At 34.9% G+C, this 23,181-nt stretch overlaps 1 protein-coding gene across 1 annotated transcript; it reads right to left on the bottom strand.

Annotated features, from left to right (window-relative positions):
* Positions 1-14,437: 14,437 nt before the first annotated feature.
* LOC139890247 (putative F-box/LRR-repeat protein 9) lies at positions 14,438-20,818 on the bottom strand. The gene is made up of 4 exons (XM_071873141.1): positions 20,487-20,818; positions 20,096-20,356; positions 14,605-14,963; positions 14,438-14,496 (listed from the first exon to the last, which is right to left on the bottom strand). Exons 1-4 carry the CDS (start codon positions 20,816-20,818, stop codon positions 14,438-14,440), a joined length of 1,011 nt encoding a protein of 336 aa, XP_071729242.1.
* Between the last annotated feature and the right edge of the window lie 2,363 nt (positions 20,819-23,181).

Below are 23,181 nucleotides of genomic sequence, written 5' to 3'. Positions count from 1 at the left end.
CTCGCAGGTTTAGAGCCTTGAATATGACAATTAGAACAAACCTCGCAAGGCAGATTCTTGAGGCACAACAAGAAGCCTTAAAGGAAGAGAATTTTGTGAAAGAGAATGTAAGAGGTATGGCTAAGAAATTTGAGATTCGAGCAGATGGTACTTGGTACTTTGTAGGACGTCTTTGGGTTCCAAAGTTTGGTGAACTGCGACAACTTGTTTTGGATGAGGCTCATAAGTCTAGGTACTCTATTCATCCTGGTTCAGGAAAGATGTATCATGATCTTAAGGAGCTGTATTGGTGGCCAAATTTGAAAGGTGATGTGGCTACGTATGTGGCTAAGTGTTTGACCTGTGCTAAGGTTAAAGCTGAACATCAAAAACCGTCTGGACTGTTGGTACAACTCAAGATTCCCGAGTAGAAGTGGGAAGGAATTACGATGGATTTTATTACTAAGTTACCGAGAGTTGCGGGTGACTATGACGCTATTTGGGTGATTGTAGATCGACTCACTAAGTCGGCTCACTTTTTGCCGATCAGGGAAACAGATTCAATGGAGAAGCTTACTCATTTGTACTTGAAGGAGATTGTTTCTAGGCATGGTGTTCCTGTATCCATTATTTCGGACCGAGACAGTCGATTTGTATCGAGGTTTTGGCGATCTTTACAGGAAGCCTTGGGAACTAGGTTAGATATGAGCACCGCTTATCATCCCCAAATGGATGGTCAGAGTGAAAGGACCATTCAGACGTTGGAAGATATGTTGCGAGCGTGTGTTATTGATTTTGGTAATGGGTGGGATAAATATTTGCCGCTAGCTGAATTTTCTTATAACAACAGTTATCACGCAAGTATTCAAGCCGCACCGTTTGAAGCTCTGTACGGTAGGAAGTGTAGGTCTCCTGTCTGTTGGAATGAGGTTGGGGATGCTCAACTCACAGGTCCAGAAATTATTCACGAGACTACCGAGAAGATTGTACAGATTAAGGAAAGGTTGAGAATCGCTAGAAGTCGGCAAAAGAGTTATGCCGATAGTGGAAGGAAAGATGTGGAATTTCAAGTTGGTGATCGTGTTATGTTAAATGTTTCACCTTGGAAGGGTGTGATCCGTTTTGGTAAAAGGGGAAAGCTAAGTCCTCGTTTTGTTGGACCGTTTGAGATCATTGAGAGAGTTGGACCGGCGGCTTATCGTTTGAAGCTGCCACAAGAACTCAGTGCTGTTCACGATGTTTTTCATGTATCGAATCTGAAGAAGTGTTTGGCCGAAGCCGACAAGACTATTCCTTTGGAAGAACTTCATGTTGATAAGCAACTACACTTTATTGAGGAACCTATTGAAATTATGGATCGAGAAGTTAAGACTCTTAAGCAGAGCCGAATTCCTATTGTCCGGGTTAGATGGAACGCTAGACGCGGTCTCGAGTTCACTTGGGAGCGTGAAGATCAGATGAAGCAGAATTACCCGCATTTGTTCCCAGATGTTGAGTCAACCCCTGCACCTGCTTAAATTTCGGGGCAAAATTTCCGTAACAGGAAGGTACTGTCACGACCCTACTTTTTCCGTTATATTTTACCGTTAATTATTTAACGACCGTTAACTGTTAATTGTGTTACGTCATTTCATGACCTATATTATTATTTTAGTAATAATATATTAATTATTATGTGTTATGTGAATATATGTATTCATATTTTAAATAGTACGTTTATACGAATCACGGATTTCTATCCGGCGAATCTTTTCGGTTTTCAAATCAACGGCCGCATTTTTGGGATATTTAAATCCTAAATATTTTAAATATGATATTTTAAGATCATATTATTATATATAGTATTTATATTTATTTTTCGTCGCGCGTTTGTTATCTTTCCGAATTTTTAATCGCGTAAGTGCGTTTTCGCGTTTCGGGACTCGTTCGGGCTTTCGGGCCATCAGGAATTTCACATTTATCAAAATTGGGCAAGTGGGACCCACCCCACTCACCCATTCGGCCGACCCATGGGGGGGAGTATACTCCCCATATTTCTATTTTTTGTTTTATTTTATTTACATTCCTAATTCTATCTAAACCTAAATATTATTTTTGCTCTCTTTCTCCCTTTTCTCTCTTTTTGGTGACGACATACACACCCCACAACATCATCTTCGTCAACCAATTTTATTACTTGGATCATCAAATCGTTGATATAATCGGATTCCTCATTCCGTTCTCTACGCGATCATATCAATTGTTTCTCGATTAGGGTATAAACCCTAACCCTAGAACTTTTAATTTTTCCTTACTTTTCTGTATTTTGATGATTTATTAATAGTATGATGATTATTAGTTGTTGTAATGTTGATTGTATGCGTATAATTGCTCGTTTACATATGTTTTCGGTTTGATATAATTTGGACAGCAGCTTTTTCTTGTGTTTATGACTTTGTAACTGATATAAAAGTTAAACTAAAGTATATAAATGAGTTCCTCTCATCAAGACATTAATTTTAGACACCGGATTCATGTCGTTTCGATTCCCGGAACCCTAGTTATGATCAAAGTGGTATTTTGTTAAGATTGAATGTGATTTTGGTATGAACCAGGTTTGGTCAGACTTTGTGACCATATTTGGTGACTTTAGGGTGTGTTAGTGTGTTAGGAGTGATGGTGGGGCAAACTTTCATGTTCGGGTCATCTCAATCCGAGCCACGAATCACCCGTTACGTCCAAAACACGTTTTTGATTGAACTGAAGTTGCAAGTAGTGTATTGGCTGTATATCATGACTTGTGGGCTGTACATAGTGTGTTCTTGAGTGTACCAAAGTTTCGGGTGGTTTTCTTAGGCGGAGATATATGTAAGGCTCGCCGAAAACCGACACCCGGGGCTCAGGATACGACCCGATGAACTTTTGATTTAAAACTTTTGACTAATTATTAAACTTAGGATATAAATAATGGATTTCATTATAATTTAATTACTTATGATAAAAAAAAGTAATTATTATTATTTACAACTTATGATATATATATTTATTATATCATTTAATTAATATTTATGATTTAATTAACTTTTTAATTAAACATATGATTAATAATACTTCATTATTAATGGAAAAATACTTATGATAAGTAATAAACTTATATTATGAGATTATTATAATAAGACTTATAATAAGGATTAAATAATTATTTAATTATTATAAGACTTCGTTATTATTTAATTATAATTTAATTATTAAATACTTATGATTTAATAATTATAATTAGAAACTTATGATATGACTAATAATTCATTATTAATTAACAATACTTATGATATGATTTAAAATTTATTATTAATTAATAATACTTACATTATGACTAATATTTAATTAATTAATTAAATACTTATGTTATATTAATTATATCATTTAAACTTATATTAACTTTAATAATTCATTTTAATTTAATTAAACTTATGTTATGACATAATTAGACATATTTAACTTTAATAAACGTTATAGCTTATATTATTACTATAAATTATACTTTTAAAATTAACGTTGACTATGTTTGACCAAGGTTGACTTTTGAGTTGACTTTCGGTTGACTTTGACTTTCAGTTGACTTTTGTTGACTTTCTAATTAAGGAAACTTTCCTAACTTATAAAATTTCCTAAAATAGAAACTTTCTAAAAATAGAAACTTTCCAAAAATGAAAACCTGCTAAAAATAGAAACTTTCTAAAAATAGAAAGTGTGTGTCCGTAAGCTGTTCCAATCAAACCGATGCATATTGAGTATTGTTCTATGACTACTTGCAACATGTACAATAGCTATCATACTAAGACTTGACCTAAGTTAGTTATTTATATCGACTTGCTTTATTTATAGGTCGGCGTTGTGATCATTCCTGATCACTGTACTACATTCGTTGTTCGCTTAATTGTGTTGGTTACTTCATTACTATTAAGGTGAGTTATAGTCCCGTTTTTACATACTTTTCAAAGTATATTTTTGGGATGTGATTACATGCATTTTATTTCACGTTTAGACACAAGTGAAAATTAAATTTAAATTATTCATTGTGAGTTGGACAAAAATATTCCCTAGTCTGGTAACTGTAATCATTGGTTTCTACCGGTGAACGCGAATCCTACGGATAGATCTATCGGGTTTGACAACCCCATTTCGAGCTAGTCGCGCTAGCAATTTATAATCGGAATGTTTAGTACTTCGTATTTTGTTGTAGATACACTGTCCAGTGTATATTTTTATTGTGTTTGGCAAGGGTAAATAAAGAGTTAAGTGGTTACCAGGTGGCTCATTGATAATGGAATAATGTTTAATGTTTTCTAACATTTTTAAATCTTGTAGTCTAAAGTTTATTCAATTATTTAAACCTATAATTCACTCAACCTTTGTGTTGACAGTTTACTCGCATGTTTTCACAGGTACTTGAGTTTATGTGATGCTTCCGCTGTGTTTAGAAGAGTCTGCATGCATTTGGGCAGATTTTTATGAAACAATTCATGAAACTTTGGCTTGCATTCGGTATTTGAATAATTAATACTTGTGGGTTGTTGACAATGTTTTTGTGTCAACTTTGGATTATTAATATGTTGGGTTACTTTTAAACTACATATTTTGGTATGCTTTCCTTTTTGGGAAACTTTTGATAAAAGAATGCAATGTCATTTATTAAATTCATTTAAGTTCGATCAAGCTGTGGGACCAAGTAACGGAGCCGTTAAGTGTTTTGACGGGGCCATCACACAACTTGATCCGGAACCACAGCCAGAGATGCAATATCACGAACCGGAACAACAACCTGAACAACAACAACATTATGATCAACACGTGCCATACTATGAGCCGGAGCTACAATTTTTTATTGCCTACATAGTATTTCTCATTCACCATATAATAGAACACCCAACAATTCATGAAGAACAGTTGCATCTTAATTTAAGGATTGATAGAAGTTGGAGAGATTACCCGACGTACCAAAGTAACAAATTTAAGCTTTGGACCAAAAATGTAGAAGTACCAAGGGTAATAGATTGGGAGCCTTTGGAAAGGGTCCACCTAGCTAACCCAGTTAGGCAGCATCTAATCCAAAGGTATGGCAGCTCTTCTTTTTCCGATTGGGAACGTTTATTTACCACTCGTAGGCCTGTATATAAAGAGTGGTGTGTTGAGCTAATGAGTACTATAGCTTTTAATAAGGATGTAGATAGGTTAGATGATAAGAGTTTTCTTAGATTTTTACTTGGCCGTAGGATATACAGGATGTCCATGCTGGACATGGCCAGCGCTTTACAGATTTACACTCCCGCTGAATTACTATCACCTGATTGTACAAATTTGATTTATCATGGTGAGCGGGTAGATAGAAATTTTGACGCTAACGCCATCTGGAGGCGTATGTCAAATTTTAATTGTTTACGTGGGGAGGAAGACACTCCTATTTAGATATTAATAAAGCCGAGCTTCGTATAATACATAGATTCTTAGCAAACTCGATTACACAAAGAGGTAACAACAAGGAGAAAATGACCTTACACGATTTATTTTACCTTAAGTGCATTCGAGACACTAGAAGCTTTGTTAATATCCCCTACTGTGTTGATTTTTATCTGTTCAAAATGGTGGAAGGTGTACAGGAAGGGGGAATAATAGGAGGAGGTATTTTTGTTACTCTCATTGGAAAGTATTTAGGTGTAGATAGGGAACAAGGGGGTCCAATGATGGTGGTTAGGGAACAGGACGAGACTTTAGGTGTGAAGGTATTGACTAGGAGACGCAATCAGGCAATACCATATCAGGGCCGCCATCCACAGGTAGAGAGGGGTTCGGATGAGGAAATGGAGGAAGCGTATGACATTAGGGATAGTGCTACTGACATTTTCCAGCGTATAGATGAGGTAGAAATGACTAATGAGGATAGGCATCGTCAGTATGAGCAGTGGCAAGTCGCGAATGAGTATGAGACTTCCAGGCGACGCCAGTACGATAGCTGGCAAGTTCATCAACACCAAATCATGAGCCAGCTATCATATCAGGTACCAAGTAACTACATCCCTACTCGACCTGCTTACTATCCACCACATCAGCCCGACATGCGACCACCCTATGACCTATATGACCCCAATCAAGCCTACCAGAATACCTATCACCAACCTTGGAACCCGAACGATGATATGAACTGAAATCTCTATCCAAATCAATTGTGTTCCATTGGTGATGTCTTATCTTTTATTATTTTTATCTATTTATGTTAAACATTTAACATTGTGATACTTTTATGTAATGTTTAATATGTTTATTATTTTGTACTAATATTTCATTTTTGTAATTTGAAAGTGGGATATTAAGTCCCATTTCAAATTACCATGCATGTTTATATTTGTATTGTATGTATTTTATCTCATGTACACAACAGGGTAAAACAGCGCATTTTCAAAGACTGACATTAAGTTCAGCAAAAGCTACTAATTTTGACGAAAAAACAAGTGTGATGTAACAACAGACGGAATGAACAAATTAAGTGCACCATTTATCATTCAAAGCATACAACAATATGTTTGAAAACTTTGGTAAAATTTTAATCATCTTTTTACACTAATCACCCTCAATAATTTAAATTGTTACTGATTTCTTGCAAATGAGGGCATTGCAAGATCTTAAGTGTGGGAAGGGGTTAAATTCTTTCGGATTTTTAAAATTTTAATTTAAACACTTGGTTACCATTAAAAATACTAGTAACGCAGTAGTTGTATTAGAATCTAGTGCTCTCTGATAATAAAGAACAGCCCTAGTCTTATATACTGACTACCCAATTCTAGTAAAATTTTTAGAAATTTTCAAATAAATGAATTCAAAATCATGTTTATACATATTTATGAACGATAAAAGTAGGTGTTAACACCGAAATTATTGTTACCTCGGAAAGGACATAAATTGAGAAACAACTCAAAATGCTTGAATTCATTTAAAATAGAATAGAGGAGAATAAAAAGGCAAAGAAAGAAAAATAAAAGTCAAGTGTGGGAAATATTTACCAAGTTATTTAGAACATATATCACATAATTTTGTACAAATAATTGAAGATACTTTTGTTTTGGATGATATTAATCAGTTTTACCCAGTTTATTGTAATGGAATTTAAAAGGAAGTAAAGTCTTTCGAGAAAAAGACACGCGCTTCTTGATTTTTTGGTCAGGAAGTTGTCATCCAGACCAGTTGTAGAGTCTACGAAAAACCTTGAAAAGTTTTCTCGAAAATCAGCTGGAAATCCACGGACCTCAGCATCAAACAGGGTCGCCAACTGGTCAGACTTATCCTAACCATGAGAGGATCTGTCTCGTACAATGGGGGGGGCACCGTGCAAATTAGCTTATAAGACTAATGAATCAGATCCCCATAAAGGATAATCTCCTTAAAGATCAAAAATCAGCTTTTAAGACTGATATTACTCAATCCTTGAGATTGACTTTTAAAGATTGAGAATTACAAACACATGGAATTCGATGATATCTAAACTCGAGCTTGAACGAGAAAATATTTTGATCAAATTACAAACCGATTTGTTTTATGAAACCCTATTTTCAATGCGTTCATTACCATTGAACGTAAAATCCTAAGAATTCACCAGAATTCATTAGGTCACCTGAACCAAATCGGGTGTCAACCGTAAGAACGGTGTTTGCATAGCATGGTCGAAGACAGGACCTTGTGCCAGATCTAAAAACTATAGGGTGATCTTTACTATTGCTCCTACAAAGGATAGTAATTGCATCCGACACGATATAGACCATAATCAAAAGCATGTCATTAGACATTGCCTTAACAGTTGCTTGTTCAACGCTTTCCTTTACAACCGGACGGCAGTTTACCGAAAGGTAATATACGGAGCAAGTATACTGGACGTGTTGCTTTCCTAATACAAGGTTAGCAAGTGGGTGACACAAAACCGCAAGTTTTAAGCTAAAATTTTCAAATCTGAAACCCACAAAACCCACAAAAACATTTTGCAAACACCGGTGAAGGGTTATTCCGGAAAACTTATCTAGGGTAAAAGCTAGATTGAATTTTCAAAAAGATCAAATGTTTTCATAAAGATCCAATTTTCTTAAAGGATCTAAATTTTTATAGTCATGTGGGACTGTAAACCACATCGTTACTACCATTGTTCATACCGCCGTATTAAAATCACTGATGTACAAAGTGTGAAGAATAAATAAGTGATTCTAGTAAAGTTATATTCAAGTTCTATATTTCTTGAGGACAAGCAACGCTCAAGTGTGGGAATATTTGATAATGCTAAAAACGAACATATATTTCATAGCATTATCCTTCAAGAAAGACAAGTTTTTAGTTGCTATTGTTCTATTTACAAGTAATATTCATTTAAATAATAAAAAGTGAAGACAAAAGATAGATTCGACGATTTGAAGACGCATACGACCAAAAAGCTAAAAAGTACAAAGTACAATCCAAGTGGTTCAATTTATTGATGAGAAACGTCTCAAAATTACAAGAGTACAAGCCGCAAATCGCAAAGTACAAGATATTAAATCGTACGCAAGGACATTCAAAAATCCGGATCCGGGACATGAACCAACTATCAACGCGCGACGCAACGGAGCTAAAATTACAAGTCAACGGAGCACAAGAATATAATATAATATATATATATAATTATATAAAATTATATATATTATATTATATAATATTTAAATACGAGCAGCCCACGTTTTTTATGCTTTGTGACCAGTATAAGGCTGCCATGCGATCGCATGGCCTGGAAGCTATGATTCCATGCGATTGCATGGGAAGAACAGTGTGGCCAGGTTCTATAAATACCACGATTTCGGACGAGTTGGAGTACACCCTTTTTAATTCAATCTCACTCTGTCTCTATATATATTTATTTTTATATTATAATTTTAATTTTAAGTTAATTTTAATAATAAGGTTATGTTAGCAAATGCTTTAAGTTTGTAAGTCGAAACTCTGTCCGTGTAACGCTACGCTATTAATACTCATTGTAAGTTATGTTCAACCTTTTTAAATTAATGTCTCGTAGCTAAGTTATTATTATGCTTATTTAAGCCGAAGTAATCGTGATGTTGGGCTAAATATTAAGACGGGGTAATTGGGCTTTGTACCATAATTGGGGTTTGGAAAAGAGAACGACACTTGTGGAAATTAGACTATGGACTATTAATGGGCTTTATATTAACTAAACGATACCTCGTTAATTTAATATAAAGGTTATAATTTGACGTATCTATATATAACCACACACGCTTAATCGGGTACGGTGGGCGGGATATCTATAAATACGAATAATTGTTCATTTTACCGGACACGGGAATGGATTAATAGTTAATGGACTCATTAAAACAGGGGTGGATTACATTCAAGGGTAATTGGTGTAATTGTTAACAAAGTAGTAAAACCTTGGATTACACGCAGTCGATAACCTGGTGTATTCATTAAACAAATTATTAAGACCTTGTTACAGTTCGAATCCCCAATTAGTTGGAATATTTGACTTCGGGTATATGGATAATTTGACGAAGATCCTCGCACTTTATATTTATGACTGATGGACTATTATGGACAAAACCGTATGGACATATCGAATAATCCAGGACAAAGTACAATTAACCCATGGTAATAAATTAAAATCAACACGTCGAACATCATGATTACGGAAGTTTAAATAAGCATAATTCCTTTATTTTATATCTTATCGCACTTTTAATTATCGTACTTTTTAATTATTGCAATTTTATTTATCGTCATTTTATTTATCGCACTTTAAATTATCGCACTTTTATTATCGTTATTTACTTTACGCTTTAAATTAAGTTGTATTTATATTTAATATTTTACATTAGGTTTTAATTGTGACTTAAGACATAAAATCGACAAACCAGTCATTAAACGGTAAAAACCTCTCTTTTTATAATAATAATAATACTACTTATATATATGTGTGTGTGTATATATATATATATATATATATATATATATATATATATATATATATACACAAATATAGTTTAAAAATATAGCGTTAAACTTGGCTAGTTCCCTGTGGATAAACCGAACTTACTAAAAACTACACTACTGTATGATTAGGTACACTGCCTATAAGTGTTGTTGCAAGGTTTAGATATATCCACTCTATAAATAAATAAATAACTTGTGTTAAATTGTATAGTATTTAATAGTATTTCGCAATAAAAATATAACTATTTCGTATACACCTCGCATAACATCAAAAAACTACCAAGACTTAGTTCTGGTTTACATCATACATATATAAATGTACTAGAAGAACACATGGTAGTTAATGAAAAGGCATGTGATCCTGTAATGATCAATCTGTGGCATGAAAGATTAGGCCACCCAGGATCAACAATGATGAAAAGAATAATTCAAAATACACATGGACATCCATTGACGGATCAAAAGATCCCTCATGATGCACTTATCTCATGTACATCATGCTCACTTGGTAAATTGATAATAAGACCATCACCTCTTAAGGTTGAAAAAGAATCACCAATATTTCTTGAAAGAATTCAAGGTGATATATGTGGACCAATTCATCCACCATGTGGACCATTTAGATATTTCATGGTCCTAATAGACGCATCTAGTAGATGGTCTCATGTTTGTCTATTATCAAGTCGAAATATGGCATTTGCAAAATTTCTTTCTCAAATTATTAAATTGAGAGCACATTTTCCTGATTATAATATTAAAAGGGTGAGATTGGATAATGCTGGTGAGTTTACATCTCAAGCATTTAATGATTTTTGTATGTCTATTGGGATTGTTGTTGAACATCCTGTTGCCCATATGCATACACAAAATGGTTTAGCCGAATCACTAATCAAACGATTGCAGTTAATAGTTAGACCATTGATAATGAGAACAAAACTCTCAGTATCTGTATGGGGTCATGCAATTTTACATGCTGCATCATTAATTCGCATTAGACCAAGTGCACGTCATCAGCCAAATATTTCCCACCTTAGAACATTTAGTTGTGCGGTTTATGTTCCTATCGCACAACCACAACGCACTAAAATGGGTCCTCAAAGAAGGATGGGAATATATGTTGGATATGAAACATCTTCAATCATAAGATATATTGAACTTATGACGGGTGATGTTTTTACAGCACGTTTTGCTGATTGTCACTTTAATGAAACATTGTTCCCTAGATTAGGGGGAGAAATAAAAAATAAAGAAAATGATGTTTCATGGTGTGAACCTCAATTAATGTATCTTGATCCTCGCACAAAAGAATGCGAGACTGAAGTTCAAAAAATAATGCATATGCAAGAACTTGCGAATAAATTGTCTGATGCATTTACAGATACTAAAAGAGTGACTAAATCATATATACCAGCAGCAAATGCTCCAGCACGAATTGAAATTACAAAAGCTAGCAATAATGTCGCTCTTGAGTCTTTGCCATGCCAGAAACGTGGAAGATCAATTGGTTCCAAAGATAAAAATCCTTGAAAAAGAAAATCAGCTGATATTGAGGTAAAAGAAAGTGTTCAAGAAGAACCACAAATCAATACTCCTTCTGCAGAGGAGATTGATGATGTCAATACGGAATTTTCAATCAATTATGCACATTTAAAAATATTATGGAACCGAAATGAAATGAAAAATCTTGATGAGATATTTTCATATAATGTTGCATATGACATCATGAATGATGATGATGATCCAGAACCAAAATCTATCATGGAATGTCAAAATAGACATGATTGGGATCATTGGAAAGGAGCAATACGAGGTGAATTTGAATCGCTCAATAAAAGAAAAGTTTTCAAATCTATCATTCTCACACCTAAAGATGTGAAACCTGTGGGATATAGATGGGTTTTTGTGTGAAAAAGAAATGAGAAAAATGAAGTTACAAGGTATAAAGCTAGACTTGTAGCTCAAGGTTTTTCCCAAAGACCAGGAATTGATTATGAGGAAACTTATTCTCCTGTTATGGATGCAATTACTTTTAGATACTTAATCAGCCTGGTAGTTTCTAAAAATTTAGAAATGCATCTCATGGATGTTGTGACTGCTTATCTATATGGATTACTTGATAGTGATATATATATATATATATATATATATATATATATATATATATATATATATATATATATATATATATATATATATGAAGATACCTGAAGGACTTAAGGTATCAGAAGCAACCAATACAAAACCAAAAGAAATGTAATCAATCAAGTTACAAATGTCTTTATATGGGTTGAAACAATTGGGTCGCATGTGGTATAAACGATTAAGTGATTACTTGATAAACAAATGGTATACCAATAATCTTATTTGCCCATGTGTATTCATTAAGAAAACAACATCCGGATATGTGATCATAGCTGTTTATGTCGATGATCTTAACATCATGGGTACAAATAAAGAGATCCATGAAGCCATTCAACTTCTAAAGAAAGAATTTGAAATGAAAGATCTCGGAAAAACCAAGTATTGCCTTGGTTTGCAGATGGAGCATATGCCTAATGGTTTACTTGTACATCAAACAACTTATACGAAAAAGATTTTAAAACGTTTCAATATGGACAAAGCAAAACCATTAAGTACTCCTATGGTTGTTAGATCACTTAATGTTGACACTGATCCATTTCATCCATGTGAAGATCATGAAGATATCCTGGGACCAGAAGTACCATATCTTAGTGCAATTGGAGCTCTTATGTATCTTACAAATTGTACAAGACCTGACATTTCTTTTGTAGTTAATTTGTTGGCAAGGTTCAGCTCAGCTCCTACCAAAAGACACTGGAATGGGATCAAACACATATTTCGATACCTTCGAGGAACTACTGATTTAGGATTATTTTATTCTAACGAATCAAAACAAGATTTAATTGGTTATGCAGATGCAGGTTACTTATCTGATCCACATAAAGCTAAATCTCAAAATGGATATGTATTCCTAAATGGAGGTACTGCAATATCATGGCGTTCTCAAAAACAAACACTTGTTGCAACATCAACAAATCATGCCGAAGTGATTGCATTACATGAAGCTACTCGGGAATGTTTTTGGTTGAGATCAATGACACAACTCATTACTGATTCTTGTGGACTAGAACGTGATAAAAGTCCAACAACTATCTATGAAGATAATGCAGCTTTCATAGCACATATGAAAGAAGGGTATATCAAAAGTGACCGAACAAAACACATACCTCCTAGATTCTTCTCATACACTCAAAATCTCATTAAGGACAACCAGATTGAAATGAGATATGTTCAATCCAGCAAAAACTCTGCTGATCTTTTCACGAAAGCACTTCCAACTGCTATTTTCAGAACACACGTTCACAATATTGGCATGAGGCATGTTCAAAAGATGTAACGGCTAAGGCGATGCCTACTTGAGGGGGAGTCAACTTTATACTGCACTCTTTTTCCCTAACTAAAGTTTTTTCCCACTGGGTTTTCTTTAGCAAGGTTTTTAACGAGTCAGTACTATTGATCTCTAAATGATAATAACACTGTCATCCAAGGGGGAGTGTTGTAAAGTCAATTGTGGCTAACAATATTATATATATTATTACTATATCACCTATCATGCACAGTACATTATATACTATAAATAAGGGGTGTAAGCTACCATATTGAGCACACCATCTATTGAATAAAAATAGTTTTGCTCTCTACTTCAATCTTCTTTAATATATGTAGTACTATTGTCAAGAATCAAACTACTAAAGGTAGTTATAAGCCTACTGAATTATAACAAAAAGGATATTTATAAGCTAGTCTGAAAAAGAACATAGAACTTTATGTTACATTTATATGTATACCATTTCTAATTAACTGATATTTGGTTCAAGAATACAGCCAGAAGCTATTATTGATGCCAAACCAAATGAAATAAGACGAAAATATATACTTCTAATTATCTATTGTACTTGTACTTTCGCCAACTCTGCTTGACATATAATTTAGTTTTGAAAAAGGAAAAAATTCATTCACTATATCCGGTTAAAAACGGTGAAAGTTTTCCTTATTCACTACTATAAAAAGGTACAACCATAATATTACAGGTATTTTTATTTGGATGTACACAATCTAATCGAATTATCTCGTAACCGTTTCGACCTTTTCAAGACATGCGAGATTGCTAGATCATATCGGATGGTTGATTGGTTTCGCTATCATTAAGTATGAAAAACTAAATACCACAAAATAGTATCAATAAGCAATAAGCAAAGACCTCCATCAAACATGCAAATGTAAAACATTCAATCACATTCAGAGAAATGCAATTCCAAAAACAAATACCCAAACAAACATTCATACTTTCTAGTTAAGTTTGAAACGATAATAGAAACAACCGAGGTCTAAAAAGAGCGGTATTAAAAACATAAGCAAGGTACTGAATACCAAAGAAAAACTACCCTTGTTTGAGTTTTGTAACAAGGCCAAAAGAAGGTTCTTTCTTGCACACATCAACTGCAGATTGAGAAGAAAAAAAACAGAATCAGTTAACGATTAAAAAACAACTACAAGTGTCAGCAAACTATTTCAAGAGTAACTCACCTTTTGATCATCACATGTAACCATCATACATATAATAGTCCATGTGATAGTCGTTTAAATAGTCCACTAATTCTACTTCTCGATCAAGATCTTCATTATCACTATCATCTTCATCATTATCATTATGAGGATATCCAAAGATTTCATGCATTTCGCGAAGAGTAAGACGATGAGGTTGGGGCAGAGTTAGACGTTTAATCTGTTCTTTACATCTTTTCACTACGTCTCCTTTGAGATTAAGATTCGAACACAGACTCAAGTCAAGTGATTCAAGCTGACGACAACCATCAATAAGCGCCTTCAACCCAACGTTCGAAACACCGTTATTTAAGAGTTTAAGGTGCTTTAACTCATGTAAGTTCTGTTGGAGATATGGAGAACTTTAAACAATTAGAGGGAAGATTCCAGGAAACTCACACGAAGCTTCTACGAAGTTGTTAGGAAACTCACATGTAGCTTCTATGAAGTTGTGAGGAAATTCACATGTAGCTTCCACGAAGCTGTCAGGAAACTCACATGTAGTCTCCATGAAGCTGTCAGGAAACTCACATGAAGCTTCAAGGAATTGTTTTTAGCTTACTCCTTAAATCATTCTATAAATAGACTCTCTTGTAACTCATTGTAAACACACCACAAATATTCAGTAAATACATTCTCTAGTTGGTCCGTGGACTAAAGCAATCACAACGATTGCATATAACCACGTTATCTCTTGTGTCAATTTACATTTCTTGCATTTATAATCTTTCGTTCATTAAGTGGGTTAGTAATCTTGTAGAATTACTATCGGTGAGTGATCTTGTTGAATCACTTGCGTTGTTTTGGGTCCTAATATCCTTACAACTGGTATCAGAGCACAAGGTTTCGTTAAGGGAACGATGGCGGAAGACGGGAAGTTTAGAATCGACCGATTCGATGGGAGAGACTTTGGTTTTTGGAAGATGCAAATTGAAGATTACTTGTATCAAAAGAAGCTACATCAACCTCTGTTAGAGACCAAGTCCGAAATCATGAGCGATGCCGATTGGACGCTTTTGGATCATCAAGCTTTGGGTGCGATTCGTCTTTCACTTGCTAAGAACGTTGCATACAACGTTGTGAATGAGAAGACGACGTTTGCTTGCTTGAAAGCAATCTCTAACATGTATGAGAAACCTACCGCTTCTAATAAGGTTTTTCTCATGCGACAATTGTTCAATACGAAGATGAAGGAAGCTACGAGTGCAACGGATCATATCAACGAGTTCAACAACATCATATCGAGGTTAGCATCGGTAGATATTGTGTTTGATGATGAGTTAAAGGCACTAATCTTACTTTCATCATTACCGAAAAGTTGGTCGGGTACGGTTACCGCAGTTAGTAGCTCTACAGGAACTACTAAGCTAGCATTTGAAGGAATAAGGGATTTGATTCTTGGTGAAGATACTCGTAGGAGAAACTCGGGGGAATCGATATCCGGTTCTTTGTTAAGTACCGACAACCGTGGTAGGAAATTTGATCGCAGTGAGAAGAAGGGTAGAAAGAAGTCTAAGAAGAGGTATCCATCAAAGATAAAAGTGAAGCTGTTTGTTGAGGTTGCAATCAAAAAGGACACTTTCAAAGGAATTGTAAAAATGGTCCGGCGAAAGGTGTGAACTTGACCGAGGAAGAAAGTGATGATGCACTTTTATGTAGTGTTGAAAATTCTATGGAGTCTTGGATTTTGGATTCGGGAGCTTCGTTTCATGCTACTCATGTCCAAATCATGATGAAGAATTTTCGTTCATATCAAGGCAAGGTGAGATTGGCGGACGACAAACAACTCAATATAGAGGGCATTGGAGATGTTGTATTGAAGACTACTCTTGGCTCTAATTGGGCCTTGAAAAATGTAAGGTACATTCCTAAATTAAAAAGAAAACTTATTTCGGTTGGTCAATTAGATGATGAAGGTAACGCGGTTACTTTTGAAAACCGCCAATGGAAGGTGGTTAAGGGTAGTTGTGTCGTGGCTCATGGACATAAAAGGGGAACTCTTTATATGGTTGAAGTGTTTGATGAAGACACGGTGGTTGCTACGGTTAATGTTGAGTCCGAATCAACTCTATGGCATCGAAGACTCGGGCATATGAGTGAGAAGGGTATGAAGATGCTTGTTTCGAGTGGGAGAATTCCAAATTTGAAAAAGGTAGAACTTGGATTTTGCGAACCATGTGTATATGGGAAGCAAAAGAAGGTGACTTTTGGGAAATCGGGAAATGCTCCTAAGTTGGAGAAATTGGAGCTTGTTCATACGGATGTGTTTGGTCCAACCAATGTAGAATCACATGGAGGTTCTCGCTATTATGTCACCTTCATTGACGACTCCACTCGAAAGGTATGGGTTTATTTTCTTAAAGCTAAATCCGATGTATTTAATACTTTTGTGAAGTGGAAAGCTATGGTAGAAAATGAGACTAATTTGAAAGTTAAGTGCTTGAAGTCGGATAATGGAGGGGAATATGGTAGTCTTGAGTTTAAAGACCATTGTGCAAAGTTTGGTATTAGAATGTTGAAAACGCTACCGGAGACACCGCAACACAATGGGGTCGCCGAACGTATGAATCGTACGTTAAATGAAAGGGCTAAGAGTATGAGACTACATGCCAGTTTGCCTAAGATGTTTTGGGCAGATGCGGTTAATACGGCGGCTTATTTGATTAACAGGGGACCCTCAAAATTCCCGAGGAAGAATGGCAAGGTAAGAAGGTGAGTTATAATCACCTTAGGATCTTTGGGTGTAATGCTTATGTGAAGACCAAAGATGCGGATAGCGACAAGCTTGAAGCTAAGTCAAAGAAGTGTACTTTCATAGGTTACGGGTCGAATGAAATGGGTTATCGTTGTTGGGATAACGAGGCTAGAAAAGTGATTCGTTCTCGTGATGTTACCTTTGATGAAGATTCGGTTTATGGCAAACCGGAAACGGGGAGTCCTAAACTGGGTCATGTTACTTTTGACGATGTTTCTATTGATGATCTTGCAGGTTCTAGTGGGAGTACGGGTAACAATGAATTGCCAATTAACGGTGAGGCGTCAGAAAATGCTAATGATGGAAATGATTCGGAAAGCGATGATGATTCCGAACATAGTGCGAGTTCTAGTGATGAGGAGGACACAAATGAAACTGGTCCAACCATTTCGGTTGCTCCTACACTAAGACGCTCGACTAGAGTGCCCAAACCTAATCCTAGGTATTCTCCATCAGCAAACTACTTGCTCTATACCGAGAATGGTGAACCCGAAAGTTACTTTGAGGAAAGAAAGACAAAAGAATCCATACAATGGGAGCTTGCCATGAAAGAAGAGATGGGGTCACTTGAGAAGAATAAAACTTGGTCACTAGTGAAGTTACCTCATGATAAAAGGGCGTTGCAAAGTAAATGGGTGTATCGAATCAAGAATGAGTTGGATGGCAAGAAAAGGTACAAGGCTCGTTTGGTGGTTAAAGGCTTTCAACAAAAGAAAGGAGTTGACTACCAAGAGATATTTCACCGGTGGTGAAGATGACTACTATTCGTTTGGTACTTTCTATGGTTGCATCTGAGGACTTACATCTAGAGCAACTAGATGTGAAGACCGCATTCTTACATGGTAACCTTGATGAAGAGATCTATATGAGGCAACCCGAGGGCTTTGAGGTAAAGGGTAAAGAGAAGTGGGTTTGTAAGCTAAAGAAAAGTTTGTATGGATTGAAGCAAGCACCTCGGCAATGGTACTTGAAGTTTGATGAGTTTATGAAGAAGATTGGTTTCTTAAGATGTGAAGCGGATCACTGTTGCTACTTGAAGAAATTCAAGTCTTCTTACATAATCTTATTGTTGTATGTTGATGACATGTTACTTGCAGGTTCCAACATGTCCGAAATCAACAAGTTGAAAGGATTACTTTCCCATGAGTTCGAGATGAAAGATCTTGGTGGTGCTAGGCAAATACTTGGCATGAGTATTGTGCGTGATCGTGTGAAGGGTACTCTATACTTGTCTCAATCTAAATATATTGAGAAAGTTGTAGAGAGGTTTAACATGGAAAATTCAAAGGCTCGTTCTATGCCTTTGGGTAGCACGATAAAGCTATCGAAAAGTCAATCACCTAAAATGGAAGGAGACAAAATGGAGATGGAAAAAGTTCCATATGCATCGGCCGTGGGTAGTATTATGTATGCCATGGTTTGTACAAGATCCGATATTGCTCAAGCAGTGGGAGTTGTAAGTCGTTATATGTCTAATCCGGGGAAAGAGCATTGGGAAGGGGTCAAATGGTTGCTTCGTTATTTGAAAGGTACTTCTAATATGGGATTGTGTTTCTCCAAAAACAATCTCATACTTAGGGGTTATGCGGATGCTGATTTGGGTGGATGTGATGATTCGGGGAAAAGCACTACGGGTTATGTTTTCACAATAGGAAAGACGGCGGTTAGTTGGATGTCTCAACTACAAAAGAGTGTTGCTTTATCAACCATCGAAGCCGAATATATGGCTATTGCAGAAGCTTCTAAAGAGCTTGTTTGGTTGAAAAACTTCTTAGGTGAGTTGGGTAAAATACAAGACTATTGCGTCTTGAATTGTGATAATCAAAGTGCGGTTCATCTTGGGAAGAATCCGGTGTTTCATAGTCGTACGAAACACATCAATATAAGGTATCATTTTATTCGACAACATATAAATGATGGTACTTTATTATTGGAGAAAATCCTTGGTACGAAGAATCCTGCTGATATGTTTACTAAGGTTGTTACGACAGTGAAATTGAGGTTTTGCATTACCTCAATTGGTCTTCTAATGAATTGATGAGAGAAGACCCCAACTAGAGAATTAGAGAGTTAATGTTTCAATTCTAACAAGTAGTGTTGAAGACCTTGTATCGAAAGTCTGCTCATCCGAAGTATGTGTTGAGTGTGCGTGTCCCAAATGGAGTTTGGCGGTATAATGGTGGTTTAACGTTCTTGGTTAGATCGTTGATATTTTGGGTTGACGAAGGTTGGGTTTGTTCAAAGTCTCAAAGTGGGAGATTGTTGGAGATATGGAGAACTTTAAACAATTAGAGGGAAGATTCCAGAAAACTCACACGAAGCTTCCACGAAGTTGTTAGGAAACTCACATGTAGCTTCTACGAAGTTGTGAGGAAATTCACGTGTAGCTTCCACGAAGCTGTCAGGAAACTCACATGTAGTCTCCATGAAGCTATCAGGAAACTCACATGAAGCTTCAAGGAATTGTTTTTAGCTTACTCCTTAAATCATTCTATAAATAGACCCTCTTGTAACTCATTGTAAACACACCACAAATATTCAGTAAATACATTCTCTAGTTGGTCCGTGGACTAAAGCAATCACAACGATTGCATATAACCACGTTATCTCTTGTGTCGATTTACATTTCTTGCATTTATAATCTTTCGTTCATTAAGTGGGTTAGTAATCTTGTAGAATTACTATCGGTGAGTGATCTTGTTGAATCACTTGCGTTGTTTTGGGTCCTAATATCCTTACAAGTTCTCCCCAATGGCAACAGCTATCTCATCATTAAGTGGACAATATGTATTACAAAATCCATGAGATCCTTGATCAATAATCAGTGTTTTTAGCAACGGGCAATAACGGCCAGCACTTATAATAAATTCCTTCGAGATATCTGTAGCGTACATGATGAGCTCCTCCAACAATGGAAAATTTTTCAATGCCTCAGCCAAACTTTCAATAGACGGATCAAAAAAACTACATACCATTGTAAGACGTTTAAGCTGCCTTGCCCTGTCAAAAAAACCATAAAAAAAGTTGATTAATTCTAATACAGATTGGTAAAGCATCCCTATATAATTATGTACCATAATAATCAATACACATTAAATTTGCATATATTATCATTAGTAATCTTGCATACCTAGCAGCAACATACATAAGAACCTCATCAGTCCCGATCCTCGGGATGACCATCTCAGTTAATTGACCTTGGCTTCTATCAACAGCAATTTTACTCATTTTCGTACATGTAGGCAAATTGACTTTTTCCGTAAAGGTGTACATATCAATGACTTTCCACATAGAAGGATCCTTGCAAACGTTATACCAATCAGTACACACTTTTTGCGCATTCTCAAGTATTTCAGGAGGACCGATTCTGTGGAGTATATTAATCTTCAAATCGGATGTGAGGTCGAACCAATTTGTAGTGGATGACATCATCACTATATCAACAAAAGAAAATGGAGTCATCTAAATTAACATTTCATCTAAACAAATAAAACTACGGAGCATATAAATATGAATCATGCAAAATATGAATCATGCCAAAGAGTCCTTTGTGGCTTTATTTATAGAAAATTAATAGTCTACGGACAAATTTTTCTTTATAGACAAACTAAATATAAATTAATCCATTATGTTATTGTGAAAATTATTTTGCCAAATATTTTCAGGATCTGCCAATATGTAAAACCCCAAAAGTTTAAATTCAGAATACTATTTGATGGTAAAAGTAAAAGTGAAACTATTAGTTACTGTTACATACCCAAATTTGAGACATAATAAAAACTTCTATCATCACTTTCAAGAATCATAAATGGTATTATTGTTAACCCTAACTGTGCTTTGTGTGAAACAATATCAACCAAATAACATGAATCAAACATGACCGAACATACGGTGCAAATCAATTATTATTTTATATATAACTCGCAAAATCATAAATTTGTAGTAGTTAGCATTCACGAAATCATGCATGGAAAATTGCAGATATATGAAAAGTTCTATATATATGCGATTTGGCAATTAAAAAATTAAGAAATACAGTAAGAATTAACTTACATCTCAGAGAAGAAAAAAAAGAACGCGAGGAAGATAACTGTATCTGATAATTTTGATGTTCGATTAGATGAAAACTAATTTATACTGGAGTTTCATCGGTTTAGATTTTGAAATAAACCGCTGAATGTATACCGCTGGAGCGCACGATTTTGATTGCCCAAATTTTTCGTAATTCCGGGTTTAGGTTATTTTAAAACTAAATTGAAAAATAAACTACTTGCCGTATTCTTGTCCCATTTTTTTTGGGTAAAATATGTTTAGTTTTAGTAGGTAATCAAATTAAATTAAATTTATATCTTTATTATTAACAAATTAAATTTTTTTAAGTATAAAAATTACGGCAATCTTCGCTCACAATTATAGATTTTCTAAACATAAATAAAGTATGCATTAATTTAATGTGATACTACATAACAATTTGTAAAAAGTATCGCCCAATCTTCGATCACAACTAAATAAGTGAACGATGATCATTGTGACCAACACTGGTTCAATTACTGTAAATTGTGTATGAGACGGATGCGAGGGTAACCAACACTAGTCTATTATGTTACGGAGTAAAACTATTCCCTCCATTCCAAATTAATAATTTTGTTTGAACTTTTTAAAGTCAATATTTTGACTTCACATATAGAGTAATTTTTTTATATAATATTTGAAATTTTTTTATCAAAAGTGAAAATATATATATATATAACTCAATTTATTCATATAAAATTTATCAAATGTTGAATCACAAAAAAAATAAAAAAAATAATATATATATATATATATATATATTTAAAGTCAAAGTTAAAAATAGAAACTTTGAAAACTCAAAACATTAATTTGAGACGGAGGTAATATGAGACGGATACGAGGGTACATTTGTCTATTTCATTTTTATTTTTATTTTTTGAAAGGCAAGCATTTTTATAAATAAAATACGACAAATTAACCCGACAAGACTCCAACACCAACAACACGACAAGACTCAAGAAAAGCTAGCTAACAAAACAACCCAACAACCTACACGACAAGACTCCAACATCAACAACACGACAAATTAACCGGAAACAAAAACACACGAGACTACGATGACAACAAAAACAACGCATCAGCTACGAAACAAAATGAAACCTACACATACATCGAGCCTTCAAAACCGAACAAAGCCTACGAGCCACGAAACCTAGCAACGTCATTGTCAGCATCTTCCAAACCCGTGATCACCCTTTTAATTATAGTCTGCTCAAATCATCTACATTGATCACGGTACATTTTTCTTCTCTTTCGTTTTTTGTCCATAATGTAATTATATAGGTAGTGTTTGAATATTAGCATATTTTTCTTTTACGAACACAGACCCCAAACTTCTTGTCGACTTATCAACGAAATAAGTGAATGTACAAACATCAGCCGCAATATTTGGACAGGGACCAACTCCCAACACAGGCCCATCACAACTTTCTGACTTTTAGTCAACCGATTGTCCCTCCAAACTGAAGGGCCCTTCCATTTTAACCGCCAAGTTAACAGAATATTCATTTCATTTTGGCGCTTTTCATACGACACATACAGAAAATAATCACATTCTCATTAATACTATAATTTGATTTTTTCTTGCCTAGAATCAAATTGCGTATCTGTCTTATTCCAATTAAGATTTCGTGTAACCCAGGGTTTGTAAGGGTCAAAATACTTAATTAAAAAAAGTGTTTCACGATTTAAGAATCGATCAAGGATTATCAATTTCGTACCCATTTTATAATAGTCTGTATTGGTTCTATAAA

Source organism: Rutidosis leptorrhynchoides, chromosome 2, assembly GCF_046630445.1.
Source record: "Rutidosis leptorrhynchoides isolate AG116_Rl617_1_P2 chromosome 2, CSIRO_AGI_Rlap_v1, whole genome shotgun sequence".
In the NCBI taxonomy this organism is placed as follows: domain Eukaryota; kingdom Viridiplantae; phylum Streptophyta; class Magnoliopsida; order Asterales; family Asteraceae; genus Rutidosis; species Rutidosis leptorrhynchoides.
This window is presented reverse-complemented; position numbering and strand designations above follow the sequence as displayed.

Excerpts from the sequence above, each read along its gene's own strand:
- LOC139890247 (XM_071873141.1), bottom strand. The coding sequence starts at position 20,818 with ATGACTCCATTTTCTTTTGTTGATATAGTGATGATGTCATCCACTACA. Across the intron at positions 20,357-20,486 it reads CTTATGTATGTTGCTGCTAG|GGCAAGGCAGCTTAAACGTC; the intron begins GTATGCAAGATT and ends TTTTTTTGACAG. Across the intron at positions 14,964-20,095 it reads GTTGCCATTGGGGAGAACTT|TTCTCCATATCTCCAACAGA; the intron begins GTAAGGATATTA and ends AATTGTTTAAAG.